General features: G+C 48.6%; 1 protein-coding gene across 2 annotated transcripts; it reads right to left on the minus strand.

The window, feature by feature from the left end:
• Positions 1-890: 890 nt before the first annotated feature.
• LOC142067851 (acid-sensing ion channel 2-like) lies at positions 891-12,989 on the minus strand. Of its 2 annotated transcripts, XM_075116836.1 has the most exons (3): positions 11,994-12,989; positions 6,010-6,103; positions 2,708-2,781 (listed from the first exon to the last, which is right to left on the minus strand). In XM_075116836.1, the coding sequence occupies exons 1-2, from the start codon at positions 12,555-12,557 to the stop codon at positions 6,038-6,040; spliced, it is 630 nt and encodes a 209-aa protein (XP_074972937.1). In that variant the 5' UTR covers positions 12,558-12,989; the 3' UTR covers positions 2,708-2,781; positions 6,010-6,037. The 2 variants fall into 2 exon arrangements, with proteins under 2 accessions (XP_074972936.1, XP_074972937.1); XM_075116835.1 differs by lacking the exon at positions 6,010-6,103 and having other exon boundaries at positions 891-2,781.
• Between the last annotated feature and the right edge of the window lie 4,943 nt (positions 12,990-17,932).

The following is a 17,932-nucleotide window of genomic DNA, read 5'->3' on the forward strand; positions in this document are numbered from 1 at the left end:
GTTTTCATGAAACTTGTAGAAACCGACTGTTTTTTGAGACTTCTCCTGCTCTTTCAAATGGAAGCAAAATTGCTGAGACCTTATTATCAGGAAATAATGCTAAAACGGAACCATCTCCAGAAAGCGCCGAAGATGGTCATCAGAAAACATCTCGCTCTACAACCGCCCTTTGAAAGAGGGGACCCATTTGGAAGCAGAGTATGAAATCCCCCAGTTTAGGGAAAGCCAGATATGAGTATGTAAGTCATGGTCCAACCTTAATAACATCAGATGATCATAAAATCATAGAATCATCCAGGTTGGAAAAGACCTTTAGGATCATCAAGTCCAACCACCAACCCAACACTCCCAGGCCTCCTAAACCATGTCCCCAAGTGCCACATCTACCTGTCTTTTAAATACTTCCAGGGCTGGTGACTCCCCCACCTCCCTGGGCAGCCTGTGCCAGGGCCTGACCGCTCTGGCAGGGAAGGCATTTTCCCTCATCTCCAACCTAAACCTCCCCTGGCGCAGCTTGAGGCCGTTCCCTCTCGTCCTGTCCCTGGTGACTTGGGAGCAGAGACCAGCCCCCCCCTCACTCCAGCCCCTCTCAGGCAGCTGCAGAGAGCGAGAAGGGCTCCCCTCAGCCCCCCCTTCTCCAGGCTAACCCCCCCCCAGCCCCCTCAGCCACCCCCCAGCTCCATGCTCCAGGTTTCGTCCCAAACCCCATGTGGAACAGAACCTGGGGTGCACCTGGCCTGCAAGTGCATGATGTGGAGAGTCCACATGGTAGAAATTTCCCCAGCTCCAGGTGACTTTTTCCATTACTTAATTCAGAACTAGCTGAAAATCAGAAATCCACTTAACGAGACATTCCACGGTTTCATGATTTTATTTTGCTGTGAGATTTTTTTTTAATTACTTTCATGGAAAACAGAAATGCTTTAGGACAGAAAGCTTTCATTTTTCTCATGGGAAATCTCATCCCAGTCAGCATAACTTTAGGAAAGCAATTTTTTTTGCATTCAGAAAGCATTTTCTGATGGAAAGTTTTCAATGGAAATGTTCAGGCCAAGTCCAGACTCATCAATCTGTGTTTCAAAAACCTGTGCTTGTTTCTGATCTGAATTTGTCTTTCTTTGAGCGAACCTCTGCTTTCTCATGCCATAAACACAGTTTTCTCCCATTTCTGTCTCACCTTCCCTCTGCCTCTAGCGCTCTCCCCAATTCCTTTTCCCACCTCATTTAACCTGCCCTTCACACCCTGCACAGCACCTCAAGATACACAGCACCAATTAAGAACAAGGAGCTGGGAGCCATGGCTTAACATGACACAACACGCCAACAGAAGCAGAGGTGTAACTCAAGTTTCTGAACACCAAAGTTCCCAGCAGAGAAACAGTTTTTAGAAACTTTGGAGTCCTTTAGGCACATTTTTCTGGAATCATGCGTGAACATCATAGAAAAATCCTTTCCTTCTTGATCTGTTTTTCCCTGGAGAGATGCAGATGTGCAGAGACATCATCACAGGACTGACCTCTAAGGGTCTTTTTGTACTACCAAGTGATAATGAGAAGAGAATGATTTTTCCAGGGATGGATGCAACTGTGGGGCTAACCGCATGATCTCAGTCTCATTAACGGCTTTAGAAGGCAAACTCCACTGGGTTTCAATAGAAATAGGATTGGTTTGTCAGCCTGGGACTTGCTTTTTCCCACAGCTCATCCTTAACAGCCACCTATGCCATTGCATCTTCGCACTCATGGCCCCCCTCTGCTGTCAGTGTGTCCCTGTAATTACAAGCACCCTACAAGGAACCCGTTGCAGTCGGTGCAGAGCACCCAACAGCGCTCCTGTTAATTCAACGGCAAGCCGGTGTCATTGCCTTGGCAGAAACAAATTCATTTGTTATTCCTGCGGATGTCACATGTATTTCAGGAGATGCTCCATCACAATTTAGCGTTATTTAATGGCCACTTATAGTGTTCCTGGAGCATCTGTAGAGGGATGGTGGCTGTGGGATTCATTACCAGGGTGCAGTACAAAAAAATACAGTTCAATCAAGAAGTATGAACCTTAACATGAGGCACAGCAACTCTTTCTCTTAATGAGGGCATGATATCCACACCCTGTCTGGTCATGCTACTCATGAAAACTGGGGCAATTTTTTTACATAAAGATTAGTTTAGATGGGAATGTTGCTTGAGAATCTACCACAGCAGCAGTTTTCACAAAACCTTTTGGGAAAACACTGTTTCTTGTCATTAAAAAAAAAAAAAAAAAAGAAAAAAAGAATCCCCAAACATTAAGTGCTTCAAAGAAAGGAATTAGTACATCGGGACTGTGTGACTGCTGTAACCAGCCAGCACCTCCCTAGCAAAAGAGGAGACACCGTGTTACATTCTGGGAGAGATAATCCAACCAGTGTGTCCAGAGAAAAATGGGAATACGGTGAATGGAAACTGCAGTTCCCATCAGACTTCACAGTGTGTTTCTGGTTCATATTTTCAGTGAAAAAAACAAGAAACATGGTGGCAAAATTTCTGTTCTAATCCAAGGCCCCCCCGGCAAATAAATCATCACTTTCCAGGTGGCTTAGAGACCCTCCCATCTCCCAAAACATAATGCTATGATACATTTGAGGTCAAGCTGAAGCATCTCTGATACCCTCGTTCAGCTCTCACAGGTTTCTCCATCACTGGAAAACTGCTGATGAGTTAACAGCTCTACTGACGCTGCCGTTTCATGCATGGTAGGCAAAGATGGATCACACAGGCTGCTCTTCCAAAGCATAGCAGGTGGCTGTGGAAGAAATACAGGGGCTTTAATGGATGTCTCTATATATACCATCCATTTAGTGCCAGGGAGCAGTGGAGTGTGGTCTTGGAATTTTAGCTAATTAAGGGTTAAGCTTACATTAATTCCTCCCACTGGGTCATTAACTCTCCTCTGCAATTAATTCCATCCTTTATTGTCCTGCCCATGGCACACTGCGATTATGTTTTCTTGCCTACCGTTGAGCGATCCCACATGACAATTATACTCTCCTCTCTGTTGTACCAGGGCTTCAGCTCATCATTTTCTACTTGAACTGGGGGAAGTAAGTCACTTATCACGGTGGCAGAGATTTGAGCCCTTAAATTATCCTGCTCACAGAACATGCAGTTAAGTCACTAGAGAGCATTTGCATGGGTTTATTTATTCTTTTCTCCTGGCCTAAGATTAATTTCCCTCAAACGTTCAGGTGAACAAACAGTTTGAATCACTGTTATGGGATTCAGTCCCATAAAGTGAAGCCCTTGCATGACCGTCCTCCACCTCATGAGCGTCGGATTTCAGAAAGCTTGGAAAGAATACAGGTGAAACATGAAAGAAGATGTCTAAATGGGTTGTTTTGACTTTCTTCCTCCAATAATGTCAAAACCTTTAAAAAGGCAAACATATTTTTAATTCTTTTAATTTTTTAAATTAAATTTAATTAATTTAATTAATTTAAATTTTTATTCTTTTAATTCTTTTCATTTCATGCCCAACTATGTATTACATTCTTTTATATATAATCTTCAATATTGTTGAAACAGCATCATGGAGATTCAGATTTTAAAAGCAGCTAAAACTTTGTCCCACTCAAATTTTTGGCCCTCAACCTGTTGTTTGGTTGGGTTGGGTTGGTTTTTTTTCAGATATGGAAGGAACTATCGATTTCCCTCAGGACAAATTCCCATGTCCCAACAAACTCACTGGAAGTGAGATCTGAACAACCTTTGGACTGACTGAGAGAAAAGCCCAAAGGCTTGGTGTGAAGCTCCCACCACTTGGGCAGAGCCTGGAATCAGGCTCAGACTTCCTCACTTCTGATCTTCCTTTCAAATTCCTGTCCCTGCGGAGCTGGCTCATGTGACAGGAGCAGACAACTGAGCAACTTCTATTGCACATGGAAAAGCCCTGATGGCCCAGGTTCCCCTGTGATGGGCTCCTCCCTGGAAATCTAACCTTGTGCAGATTCAACCTCCTTTCATCTATCCCACCCTGAGCAAATATAGGTGCATTTTCCATTACCGTTCACGTCCTCACTTCACGCTCCCTGACTTAACACACAGGCTAAATCCTTTCTTCAACAGCAACAAATGATCAAAACAATTCAGCTTTTCTTCAAATAATGGAATGTGCTTCAGCTGTAAATATTCATGGCTGGATGGAAATTGTTTCTTGATGGGCCCTGAGCATACTGATGTCAATCTGTTCAAATGACTCACAGTCTCTTTTACCTCCAAGAGGCAATTTTGTTTTTCTGGTGCTGGTCTCATAGATAATCCGTGGCAGATGGGAATCAGGCATGTCCACCTCATCTAGCTCATTTTCCATCTTAGCTTGTTGAGCCTGTGATCCCTATGAGGTTTCCTCAGAGCTATTTGCAGGTCTGGAAATCCTGACCAGCTTTTAGAAGACTACTTCAGGTTTTCCTTACCCCTCAGTAAAGAGAATATACTTAAGGCATTTTTCTCTTAACTTTTCAGAAGATTCAGGTGGCCAAACAGCTGCTGACTTTTGCAACCTGAAAATATAGCTACAGTTACTGTTTTCTTCCCTGTGGAAGACCTGTGTCCTCCCACCACCCCTCTCTCTCGTGGCTTTGGTCACCTTGTAGGCAAGAAAGCTTTTCATAGATCTGCATTTCCAAAGAGTTCTTCCTATCGAAACCTGCATGAAGGGTCACATCAGCCCAGTAGGCAAAACAATTTCTATACCTTATGAGTACTGTATGGAGTTGGTATAGCAGTTGCAGCAACACATCCACCTGGCACCACGCTTGGCCCTACCTTATCACGGCATCTGGGCAATATACTGCCTTTTATTGCCTGCACCCTGGCCGTGCGTCCCCTCTGACAGCCAATTAATGCGCAATTCTGCTGCACTGGCCAAGCTGAGTCTGGCTGACTCTCCAGGTATAAATTCCTTTAACGAAAGCTTTTGTGAAGGCGTAGGAGGGACTCACAGACGCTGGGCTCTGCCAGAGGAGATGGAGATGCCTCAGATGACCTCACTGTCACTGCTGCTGTGCAGCCGGCTGTGCTCCTCAGGAGCTGCGAGGCACATTTTCTCAGTCAAGAGGAGCTGACTGATGGATTTGAGGGGTATTTTTCAGGAAACCTCCTCTGCCTCCTCCTGAACCAAACAGGGATGCTTCCAGGAGATGGAAAAGGCCAGGGGCTTGCTCAGAGAACCCTTGAGAGGTTCGTTGTGGAATCAGAGCTATGAAGGCCTCGGATGCTCAATGCAGACAGAGTTGTCAGCAACAGTGTGTTACAGGGCAATTTATTTCTTTAGGTTAGTAATGCAAACTCGAACTTGTATGCAAGGCTCACGGAGGGGAAGGTAACCGTCTTTCAAAACTGGGTCTCATTTTTCATGCTTTCATTGAAGACAGAGGGAATCGAGCATGAAAAGATGGTACTCCCAAAAAACAGCAAAAGGAGATAAGACCCAGCAGGTATGCACCTGCTTTTCATTATAGAATCATAAAATAATTTAGGTTGGAAGGGACCTCAAGAGGCCACCCAGGCCATCACTGAAGTCAGAACTGCATTCTCCCTTAATCAAGTGAGAACTCTTGTTTCACTTTATGACCGCTGGTTTCGCTTTGTGCCCATTGCCTTCCATGGGGATCAGGGACACTGAACCGTCGTGGTCAGGACCCTGCAAGGCATGTTTAGAGTAAACCCACAGAGTGGTTTACAGCAGTCACATCATGTTTTTTCACATGGCATCACTGCACTCGGTCAGATAAGCACAAAGATTCTGCAGGAGAGAACATCTGGGAGGTTGGTTATTATTTGTCAGGAAGTCTCCAAGGGGCACTTACATGAGGGGGATGGAAGAAGGTCAGGACAAGCCGTGTTGTTCCAGTTTACCTCTCCAGATGGAAACCATGCTGGTTTTTTTAAAAGTTCCCTGTTTTTCCTGGCCTTCGCTTACAGTTTTGGGCATGACTAGATTTAAGTCTGGTTCCTGTAGAAAAAGCACAAGTACCTTTGAATGCTTCCCATGGTGTCCCCCTTCATCCACTGCAGACAGTGAGCTGTACCCAGGAGACCTCTGTCCAAGACCAGTTGTCAGGTAGATGCTGTGAGATGAAAAGTCTTAGTCGCAGAGAGCCACAGGCTAAGGAAACACCAGAACATGGTGGCTGAAAGATGTTTATCATCCTTGTTCTCTGTTTTTTACAGCCTTGCCTCTCCCCAGCTTTCCAGCACTTTAGTTCTCAGTGTCACTCTGAGAGAAAGGCTATTTCCCCCCCATTTTGCAGGTAGAAGAGCTGAGGTGCAAGAAACCAGGCTCAGGGGTATTTCAATGCAAAGGAAAGCCTCATGCAATTCACAGGAAAATTCTGATAAAGCCTTGCAGCCCTCAAACGTCTCCTCTGTCCTTGCAAATCTAATGACATCCTTCTTGCTCAGCATTTCTTCCTCATCTCAAGGGCGGTGTTTGTATTTTGCTTCAGCTCCAGATGCTGTTTTGAGTGCAACTCCCTCAGCAGGTGTGGTACAGATGGGGGGACAGAGGAGCTCTCACTTGGCCTCCTGATGAATAACTGTGATGAATGGGAATCACTTAGAAGACAAGAGTGGTTCTTGCTCTCCCTCAAACGAAGCGGCCAGGTGCATGGCGTAAGCCGAGGCCAAGGGCAAGGGAAGGCTGAGCCCACAGCTGGCTCCTACATACAGAAGTGCTTTGTCTTTCCTCCTCCAGGGCCCCCCTTGTGCCTCATCTCCCTTTGCACTCACAACCCTCTGTTCTCCAGCTGTCTCTGATACTTTGGCTGTGCTCATATCTGAGATATCTTAAACCTTTAGATGTCTTCCCATCTCAAACCCCTAGTGAGGGAAGGGAGTGTGCCTGGTCAAGAGATAGCTCAACCTAGAACAAAACACAGACCTTTTAAAAGAAAGCTAAGGAAGAGTTTATCACCATGCTTGCTCAGGTCTTGAGTCAGACCAATGTCTCACACAGGGATCACCCACGTCCCAAGTGAATGACCTACAGCTGCACTTCTGAATTTTCTGTCCTATGGTTGCTGTTTCACCACAGAATCACAGGATCGTTTAAGTTGGAAAAGACCCTTAAGATCATCAAGTCCAACCAGTGTGAATACTCTCAGTATTAAAGGACTTAAAATTGGGTTTGCCATGAGAAGACCCCACTGAGGTTCTACAGCCTTCTCTTTGTTAGATTTTAACTCCAGTAGCAATTCAAGACCCAAGAAGCTTTTTTCATGAACAGGGGTTCATCACAACTGGCATTCTCCCATAAAATGTTCTGGCAAATTTTGAAGCATTATCCTACCATTTTGTAATAAGTAAAGGAAACACAAACCCCATCAGCTCCATGAGGAAGCACCACCACACTCATTTTAAAACTAAATGCTTAAGGGAGAGAGAAACTTAGTCCAGGCAAATGTTGGGTAGAATGAGGGGCTGTGTTTCTCAAGGATATGGCTTGCACGTCAGCCAGATACGTGACCCAGGAGCAGTCCACCTCATTTAAGACACCCAACTGAGACACCAACAGCCACATGACAACCCTGCACTCCCTCCTGTGCCCATGCCCATGCACCAAAACTCAACAGCCTGTGCAAACTCCAGATGTTATAATGCAGGCTGGGAAGGCTGCACAAAGATTTGGTCTCCTAGTGCAAGAACTATCTATTTGAGTAAAAGGTGTTACAGAACTGCAGATCTCATTATGGCATCTCAGATTCTGGAGCAAACTTTGGAAAAAGTCCTGATTTTCCGGAAAAATTGTTAAATAGAAAGAAATAATGTTTTTCCGAGTCAAGCGGACACCATCCTAATTTTGTTTTTCTTGAGGAAAGTGTAAGTTCTATAATAGAAAATTAGAATGGACTAATTAGTCTAAAAAGCAAAAGCTATTTTCTAAATACTGGCCTCATGGGCACACTAGAAAGAATGGGAGAAAAAATATGCATGGAGAAAGACAGATAGATTGACAGAAACTTGTGTCTCAGAATAGAAATATTCACGAGATACTCTCCATTATGCGGACACTGTCTGTTAGTAAGAATGTGTATTGAAAATAAATGAGTTATACCCTTCGATTATCATGGCCACTGAAAATAAATAGACATCCAGCAAAGAAGGCATAGCCGGCACAAGCCGAGTTACCACGGTACCTCTGAAATGAGTAGGTTGTGCGAGGAAGCACACGCTACACATTCCATTTAGCAAATGACCCGACTGAAAAACATGTTCGCACGCCAGAACGCACACCCACTGCCATTGTCTGAATATGTCTGGCTGGGCTCGGCTGCGGGGGCCAATTTTCTCAGCAAGGTGGACTGAGATAGCCCGTTGCCCCTGCTGCTCTCATTCTCCCAGGTCATCCCATCAGCTATTCCACATTTGCCCCATGGGCTGAAAGGGTTTTCACAGACTTTTCTCCCCTATTGCCCCATGCATTTGTTGTGCCACACACACAAGTCTCCCGCAAGGCTCCCCTGCCATTGCCCAGTTCATCCCATGCTGGAACAGCAAAGGACCACGAGCCCTACCAACAGGCCCAGGAAAGAGGCTTTGCTCCAGGACACTCACAGAACTACCCAGAAAATCACAGCGGTGTGACTAGAGCTGATGAGCCACAGCTTTACAATGCTCAGCAGCAGTAGGATGGGAGGACCTTAATGTCATGTTGAGCAGCATGAGCACAGCTCCTCCAGAAAAATGCCATCTGCGAGGTCATTTTCAACCGAGACCTCCTAGGAGGAGCAATGCATAAAAAAAGGAGGGGATTTCCTCTGCTGCTGCTATTATCAGGCTTCCCTCCTGCAAATACTCTAAGGGAATGGGTTTGCTAAAGCGTGTTCTGCCAATTTTCTGTTCTTCATTGCTTTGCCTACAGCAGAGGTCTGCATTATCTTATCTGCTGCTCAGTGCATTGCAATGCCAGCTCAGGAATCAGCACATATTCTGCTAAGACCTTGCCGTTCCCTTTGGACGTATCTCTGCAGAAGAGCTTAGGGGACCCACTCCTCTGAGCAGACCATAATATGGGGAAATGTTGTCTGAGAAGCATTAGACATCATCCTGGGGAGAAGGAACAGAGAGAACAGGAAAGCACAGCTCAAATCCTATTAATAAAGCAGCAACAGAGAATCTGAAAACAGAAGTGGACAAGAAAAGAGGGTAAAGTCACGTTTTCAAAAGTGCCAGGACACTGCCATTCCAGCTTCTGCTTTCCCATGCGGCCAAAGCAGGGTGTGCTTTATTCAGGGGACACACTGCACACACCACACACACACATGCATCAAAAGGGACAGCTGACCAGCTGGCAATACTGCGCTAACTTCTTTAGCAGCACCTTATTGCAGAGTTAACTGCTTTGATGCAGTCTCCTACTGCAAAACTCCTGCTTCCTCTGCTCCCAGATGCATGAATTTGGGGAGTACAGAAAAAGAGCGTTCTTCACCATGATGACATATTACAAAACTGCTCTGGGATTTACACCCTCCGTTTCCTGACAGGAAAGAAGTCAGGCTTCGGTGATGATGCTTCTCTTTTTCAGCTGGTAATGCAGCAGAATGGATGGGCTGTCACAGAGTCTCTAAGCAGTTGCAACAGGTTGTTGGTGATTGAATGCAAAATTCATCCATGACATGAAGTTCTGATTCAGGCCAGAGGCAGTTCAAAGACCTTTACAGCATGTTCCCTGTGGAAAGACCTACTCAGCTTTCAAGCAGACACTTTTTGCTGCTTTTTGTCTCTGAGAGGTAAAGTCTGGGAGGAAAACAGGGTTGGTTCGTCCCTTCTGAGTGCTGCTTCCTGGATTTCCATAACCTGAGGGATTACCTGGAGCCAGAGAGACTGAAACACCTGCCTCTGTTAGAAAGGCACAGCAGGCAATGCTGGGAAGACATTGTTTTTTGGATCATCTGGGAGTTGCTTTGCAGAACGGACTGACGCATTTCACTACACTGTTTCTGAATCTCTACAGTAATTTGACAAGGACAAGCGCTGTCAGCCTGTAATATCCTATCTGTTTCTAGCTGGCCCTAACCTGTTCTAGCAGAGCAAGTCTTTATTGGGCAGACAGGGAATGTTTAGTCCTTCTGGAAACTACTGTATCCCCCATGGGGAAAAAAAAATCATTGTTTCAGAAGCTACCTCAAAGAACGAAATGGCCGGGGAGATGAGACCCCACCATGTCCCAGGGAGGCTGCTAAAGCCCCTGTCTTATCTGAGAACAAGATCTGCTTTTTTAAGCCCTGCAGATGTTTTGAATGTGCTGTTTGCTTGGTGGCTTTGAGGTTTTCACTTTTGGCTGGTGTTTACTTCATTATCAGAAAGGCCACAGGCAGAATACCTCCCTCTCCCCACACCCTCACCATAGTTGGGGGAAGTCTGTCCATCCTGCTGGGATCTGTCCTCACTCCCAAACTCTTCTATCCCCTGGACTTCTGCATCTGTTTCTCCTTTCTATCCCATTCTCCAGACTTAGTTACACATGGCTTTTCCTTAGCAAGCTCTTCTCCTAGTGACTTTCTTGATACCTTCCCACGACCCGCGTGGCCCAACCTCTGCCCAAGGAGCGGAAGCAAAGGAGCAGTTCGCCTGGATATCCAGTTTGAAATGGGCAGGGCATCAGGGTTATGCACAGGCAATAACTGAGGCATAAAATTATATGTTCCTGCTCAGACGTTTAGCGAGAGCACAGTCCAGGTGGTGGCAATGACTTTGTAGCATGAGTCAGTTGGACTCATTTGCTGGGAGATCCAAAAGCAGCAGAGACAGAAAATATTCCCTTCTTAAAAGAGACAAAAATCCTGCTGACAAACCAGACAACCACAAAACCTGTTATGACACCTGCCTATCTGCCGGACAGTGAGTAGTGAGCAGAACAAGCAGCATCGACCCCAGAGAAACAACCATCTGAAAGCCATAGCGTTACTGACTCCAGGATTACCAAACCCCCAACTGGCTGAATCAGTGCAAAGGGACTGGCCAGCGTGGCTTGAGAGCAAAGTACAACTTAGCCTGGTCCCCAGCCCACACGCCCACGTCACCACCAGGATGGGGTTCAAACCACCAGCCTGGGGGTTTGAGACCCCTCTGCAGCCCCTTGCCCAGCCCAGCGCGCTCACCTGCCCCAACGGCACATGGGGGGGCATCACTTCTTCCAGGAAACCTACTTTTTATTTTTATTTTAAGCTCAGCCAAACTACCCAGACCAGCATGCACTGCCATCAGGGTGTCATCCAGAAGCTGTAAACTGAGCAGCGTCTGCTTCCTTCAGGATCCTCAGGCTACCCGGCTCGCTCTGCCTCCCTGACAGCCTGAGAGCAGACTGGGATCAGAGCTGAGCCTGATTTCATTTCCCCTTCTTTTCCCCCCACCCCCTTCTCTCTAACACAGCACCAGGAGGGGACCCAGCTGCTGCCCACACTGCACAGCAAACTAGGACTTATGAGCCGTGACCACCAGGAACAAGCAGAAAATTTCACGATTTCAGCAAGGCTACAAACACCCAGGGAAATACAACTGGCTAATGGACATCAGTCAGACCGTCCTCGAACACTTGCCTTTCTTGCTGGCCTCTTTCCAGCCCTCTCCACTTTCTTCAGCTGGCTAACATTCACTGGCCATAGCAAGAGACTCCCAAGCCTCCTCTGATGCTCAGCAGGACCCATCTGATGCCCCGGTCTGACACCAAGCCACCGCCTGGGAGCCGCGGGCCTTATGCAGGATGGAGGCTGGACCTGCTGCAAGCCCCTTGCAGGGCTGGCCCCACGTAACCCCCCCACTAAGACTCCAGCAAACAAACTTTAACTCAACAGGCTGCCTCCTCCTCCTCTGTGTGCCAGAGCGCAGCAGACACCATTCACTCGTCGCACCGTGCCCGCACAGGTGGGCCAGTGACCTGCAATGCTGTCCTGGTCCTGCAACACCACCACCGTCCACACACCCAGAGAAGAGGAAAGCAGAGTGTCTGCTCATACTCACAGTTTTGAAGTCCTCATGGGTGCACTCTTGGCCTTTGAATTTGCAGTACAGCATCATATCCTTCAGGTCATGGCCAACCCGTGCCAGGAACTCCTGCATGTTGAAAACTTTTGGTTTATACTGCTTAAAGTTGGCCTTTTCTTGGAGGATGGCTAAGACGGCCGGGTCAGCCAGGTGCGGGTTGGGGATCTGCAGGTTGACGTCAAGCAGAGCCAGGAGCTCCCCAGCATGGTACAGGTCGTTGGTGGTGAGCCGGGAAAAGCGAAACTCGTTGAGGTTACAGATGGTGACAGCAGGGAAAACCAGGCTGTTTGCCACAACCTCGTCCACTTTGGTCACGTGCTGGTAGGAGAAGTAGAAAGCCACCCGATCTGAACTCTCCACCAGGAGGAGACCCAACGAGCCCACAAAGGCCAAGGTCCAGAGCAGGCGACGGATGGTCACTGGCCCATAGACAAAGACGTGACGGATCCCGTGGAGCGTGGAGGTGTTGGCAAAAATCTGGATGCTGGAAGGCTGCAGGCTGCCCATGCTGCCCTCACTGGTGCTGTCCTTCAGATCCATCAGGGACAGTTAGTTAAATCCTGGCACTGCTTTTTGGGTCAGTCTGTAGCTGGAACTGGGATCCAGATCTCTCCCCTCCCCTCTTGAAAGTAATTAAACCCTTTTAAGCGTGGGAGAGAGAAGGAGAGTCTCAGGCCAGCTGCTGTGAGTTTATCCCACAAGCTCAGCAGTAGCTTCGTAGGGGTAAATATTTATATAAAATCCATTCAAACTCTTGCTCTTGATTTCCTTGGTGCGATAAGAAGGGCTGGTTTTATTTAGGGAGACACCAAGGTGATGTGGAAGAGATGTGGGTGGGCAGCAAAAGCAGAGCCAATGGAAATAAAGTCCTCCCCCTCCACACACACGCGCGCGCGCGCACGCTGCACGGAGACGAGATTAAGCGAGAGAGCGAGCTTAAAACAAGTCCAGGCAGCTCGCAGCCTGTTAACTAGTGCGTAAAGCCCAAGGATGCCGTTCCCCAGAGCTGATGTCTTGCAGAGCAGCGGGGCTTTCAGACCGATCGGGTGATGCTCTCCCTGCTCCGGGAATGTGAGCTGCTGGATTTAGGCATCTCTCCTCCTCCCCACCCCTCCATTTTGGGCAAGGCTCCAAGAAATACCACCCCAAAAACCCACCCTGTGCTGCCGGTGTTATTTCTAAAGGCTTCTCCCAGGGAAAGGTGGGCAGCTAATTCAGCAGCAGAAGTATGAGAAGAAAAGGGGGAGGGAAAGGGAAAGGCTAAAAAAAATGAAAAGGGGGGAAAAATTGTTGCTCAGCTCCATGCACGCACATATACACACACAGAGGAGGGGAGAAAGCAATAGCACGAAGCCTTTCCTCTGTCACACAGCAGCAAAGAGCAAAAAATCAGCCGGGGCAGGACTAAGTGGGGAGAGGCAGCGGGAGGAGAGGGGCTGCAGCATCTCTCGTCTCTTCTTTCTCTGCCTCAGAGCTTCCCTTCACTTCAGAACTCTCGACAGGCTGAAGCGCTGCGAGCCGTGAGTCATGCATCGATCCGGAGCCCGCAGCAGGGCGAGAGCCAGGGGAAGGCAGGGAGAGGGAGCTGTGATCAGAGACCCCCAGCTCCTGCCTGGGGGGTGAGCCTGTAAGGGGCAGTGCCTCAGTGGGGCCCAGGGGGGCTGTGCCGAGCTGCTCCTGTAGCCCCAGGCTCAGCCCACAGAGGACTCGGAAGACTTTCGGCCAGCAGGATCTCCAGGTGTTTTGTTTGCTGCTGGAATGCAGCTGTGATGGATGCATTTGGGGAAGATGCTCCCAGATGTGCATTCAGCCAGGAGGGTTGGAAGGAGGAGGTGGGGCAGGAGGCAAAAGGGGAGAGGATTCCTAGCCAAAAGATACTGCAAAATCCTGTAATGATACCTCCCTACGCGAGGGCATCCTTAGCACACGCTGCAGGAGGTGGGAATGAGCAGGGTTCAGCCCAGAGGTGAAAGGTCCTGGGGTCTGAGCAGGGTCTGGGGTAACTCCCCTCCATATTGTCTTGGTGCATAGCAGTATTTTTGCCTGTTTTTGTTCAGATCCCCAAGAAAATAACAGTTTCTGTCTCTGTACAGCACCCAGCATTATGGTAGGTGATGGTCCCTGGGGCCATGGGAGCACCCAGGAGGTAACTTTCCCAGCTTGGATGGGGGGGCGGGCAGAGGGCCAAAGCACAGACAGAGCCTGTCACAGTCTGCAGTGCGATGCCCAGTGACTCTCAGCCACTCATGAAGTTATCTTAAGGACAAACCCAAAGATTATCTGGGACAAAATAAGCCTGGTTTTTGAATTTATAACCCCAAGTGTTGTTTTCATAAGAGCAGACCCTGAAAGAGCCTTTGCACTTTGCACCATTTGGCCCCTTCAGCACTTCAGGTGCTTCAACCACACTGATGGGCCCAAGTCTCTTCAGGGACACCAGCTGGCATGGCCATGAGCCACCCTGTGCTCCCTGGACACTTTTCACCCTGAGATGAGGCAGTTTCAGCTTTTCTACCTCCAAAGCCACAGTTGGCACAGGTGGCCAGAGACAAGCGCCGCTGTGGCATCCTCCAGTACAGAGCATCCTATGGGAGCCTCTCTCAAGCTGAGCTACTCATCCCAGCACGGCTATGTGGCAGCACAACACTAGTCTCTCCATTTTACACCAGGGAAACCAAGGAAAAGAGAGGCCAAAGGACTTAAGAGCGGTCACCCAGGCAGCTTGCAGCATTGCAGCATAGCCATGAGTTGAATTACCAGCAGTTCTTTCAGTGTACCAGGTTTCTGCCCTAAAGCTGAACCCTCCTTCCATAGCCAGAAGGCTCCAGGACTGTGCCAAGACCACGGCCAGTCCTCACGCACAGCTGGGGCGCTGAGGGAGCAGGAGCTGCCACCAGAGGCTGGTTTCCTCTTTGTACAAATCCACATCAGCCCTGAATGTAAAAAATGGTCCCTCTTCCTGCATCTCTGCTCATGACCGAAAGCCAGGCTCTCAATGTGAGCCCATTTGTGGCTAAACAGAGCTGTGCCCCTTCTTTATAAAGCAGAAATTCAGCCAAGGTGAAGCCTTACAAACCTCTTATGTCTTGTCACGCCCTTTCCATGTAGAAGACAGTGCTGAGAAGACCCAAAGAACATGTGGACCAGAATTAAAGCAGCTGAGGACAGAGCGGCCGCAGCACCCTTGTTCCTGGGCTCCAGACCTCCCTGCCCATCTACCCCCATGCTCACCTTCTCCCCCTGTCTGGGGACAAGACCATTCCCATTCTAAAAATCTCCTGGCAAGAATGGGGTCCCTTTCCCACCCATGACCAACCCATCTGCAAATCTTCTTCCTCTTCCCCCATCTGCATTATTTAGCCTGGTGCATTAGCGCTTTCATTTGTTCACCACGCGCACTGCCTTTACAACCTTGTTTTCTGTAATTCATACCATATACCATCTGCTGCCTTTTATTATTTAACTATGTAGAGTGCTTTGGCTGCAGTCTGGAGGAAAAAGAGCCATCCCAGCAGTGCTGCCTGGCACTGGCACCAGCTCACCAGGCTCCACTCCGCTGCTCACGGGGCTGGGGACAAACCAGGGGGACAAATGCTCTCTGGTGAGTGCCTGCGGCTCAGGTTGTGCCCAAGAGCTGGTGTCGGCCAGGGTGTCCCGAGAGCTGAGGAAAGCAGCTCCGGTTGCGCCGGAGGCTGCACTATGGGATGACACCAGCAAGGATGGGGTAGATGTGTTGTAAGGGACGGTGGATGTGCATGGTAAGGACAAAGCAGCCTGTCCAGTCCCACAGAAGCCCCTGGGATGGCAGAGCCCATCTAAGGAAACCTGCATTCCCCTTCCTTGGGGACATGCAAGGAATGGCAGTGCATCCCGGGCTGGGGTGCATGTGAAATCGCTGCTTTGGGAGCGCACAGCCTAGCCTCAGGACCTGAATATCACAGATCTCACGGCTTCAGATCTCCTTCAGAAAGAAGGACAGAGGAGCCAGGCAGGACCAGAAGACGTGTCACTCAGGAAAAATCCCTTTTTTCCCCCCCATACAGAGATGTGGTGGTGGTGGTGGGCAGCAGGGCCAGGGTGGCTGAGGGACACGGAGCAGAGATGGGGCCCTTTTTCGTTTGCACAGCCTGTGCCTGCCCTCTTGTGTCTCAAGCCCAGGTTGCACTGCTCAGGGTGAGGGATCCCAGCCCTGAAACCCGTGGGAAACAGGTTTATTGGGGGGGAAGAGAGAGAGAGAGAGATGGGCCCCCCACCTGTGTGAGCCCCTCCACTTCCACAGCCCCACCCGAGCACCCTCAGAAGCATGCCCCAGGCAAAGGGTTTGCACTGGGAAAGCCAGGACTGGCTTTACAGACAGAGCAATGGGTTGTTTGAAATATAAAAGACCATTCTTTGGCCCCCAGAATGGTTCAGCACACGGTTCCCGCTGCCCTGGGCCAGACCATGCTCCTTAGTGCTGGAGATTGCTGCGTTTTCTGCCAATTTGTTGGTTTTATGTTTCCCTCTGGGCTTTATTCGGAAAAGAAAAAGAAAAAGAAGAAAAAAGCAATGACGGCTGCAGTCCGGGAGAATGGTTCAGCTTCCCTGGCCCAGCTGCAGATCATCTGTGTGGTTGCACTGAGCGCCAGGAAGATGCCGCCATCAGTGTCCCGCTGTGTTTTCAGTTTCACAGGACACTGCTTTTGCCGCATCTCCGTGGGTTTTGCAAAAAAGGACAACAGGCATTTGGCAGGGAAGCCAGGCAGCACTTGGTCGATGATTATAACACCTGGAAAAAGAAGGGCTTTGCTCAAGATGGTCATGGTCCTACAAGTCTCCCTCCATTCCTCAGCTTTTCCCCAACCTTTTTGGACCCTCTTGTCACCTAACTGCTTATTGCCAATATCTTTAAACTGCTGGGGACCCAGAGCTCCACTTAGCAGAGAGAGCTCGGCTGCTTAAATGAGTCTGCCTTTCCAAATGGGAACATAACGTTGAATGCTGATGTTTCCCCCGAAATTAAAAACCGTCCCTTCCAAAGTAGCTTTGCCTCTGTCAAATGACTTTTTAATATATACAGAAAATTGAAATTTTGATTGGATTTCAATGTATTTAATATTGTGCTTGGATTTATAATGGGATATAAAATGAAAGCAATGAAAGAGAAAAAAGGTCGCCTTGAAAGAAAACCAAAAATACTCAAGTGGCTGCATAGTGGGAAACACCTTCTAGAGGAAGGTCTTGGAAGACAATGAACCACTCCCGTTTGATAATCCAGCCCCCAAAGGCACTGATAAAAACATCGTATTGACAGAGAGTTGAATCAGCATTTCCCAGTGAAAGAACTATTTTGGGGTGGGAAGATTTTTCTACCAGCTGGGCCTGGCATCCCCCAGCAGTAGAAAGGATGCTCTGGGATGCCTTCCTCCTCTTCCTCCTCTGCCTGTAGAAACATTACAGCACACAAATAGCTCAGTGGTGGCAGAGCCGAACCTCCAGCCTCCAAATCTGGCTGGTGATGCGGGGAGAGGCTTCCCTGGGGCATAGAGATTACTCTCAGCCCAAATCAGCCCAGAGTCTGCAGAGTGAGTTACATCTGTGGATTTTATTACAAAAAGAGACTATTGGATCAGCGGTAGTGGTTTTCAGCAATCAGAGCCTGTCCTGCTCACTGACATTCCCGGCTTCTCTGCAATAACTCAGATTTATCAGCCCTCTCTCCGGGGCCGCGTTTGTCAGGCGGGGTTTGAAGATGTTCGCGTTAGCGGTGACTTGCATGGCACCCGCTCGGCGTGCAAAGCGAGCTGGCTGGATCGCAGGGCCCTCTGGCTCCCGCCTCATGTGCCGTTGCTTTGCTGCATGACCCTGAGTAAACCACAGTGTTTTCGCACTCCATACAAAATTAAAGTAATGGTGCTTCTGTCCTGTGTCTTGGG

The sequence above is a fragment of the Phalacrocorax aristotelis genome, chromosome 23, assembly GCF_949628215.1.
Source record: "Phalacrocorax aristotelis chromosome 23, bGulAri2.1, whole genome shotgun sequence".
NCBI lineage: Eukaryota > Metazoa > Chordata > Aves > Suliformes > Phalacrocoracidae > Phalacrocorax > Phalacrocorax aristotelis.

Bases quoted from the DNA above. Each gene is read 5' to 3' on its own strand.
- LOC142067851 (XM_075116835.1), bottom strand. From the start codon at position 12,557: ATGGATCTGAAGGACAGCACCAGTGAGGGCAGCATGGGCAGCCTGCAG. The intron at 2,782-11,993 runs GTGAGTATGAGC...TTTCTTCCACAG, and splicing joins CCCATGAGGACTTCAAAACT to CCACCTGCTATGCTTTGGAA.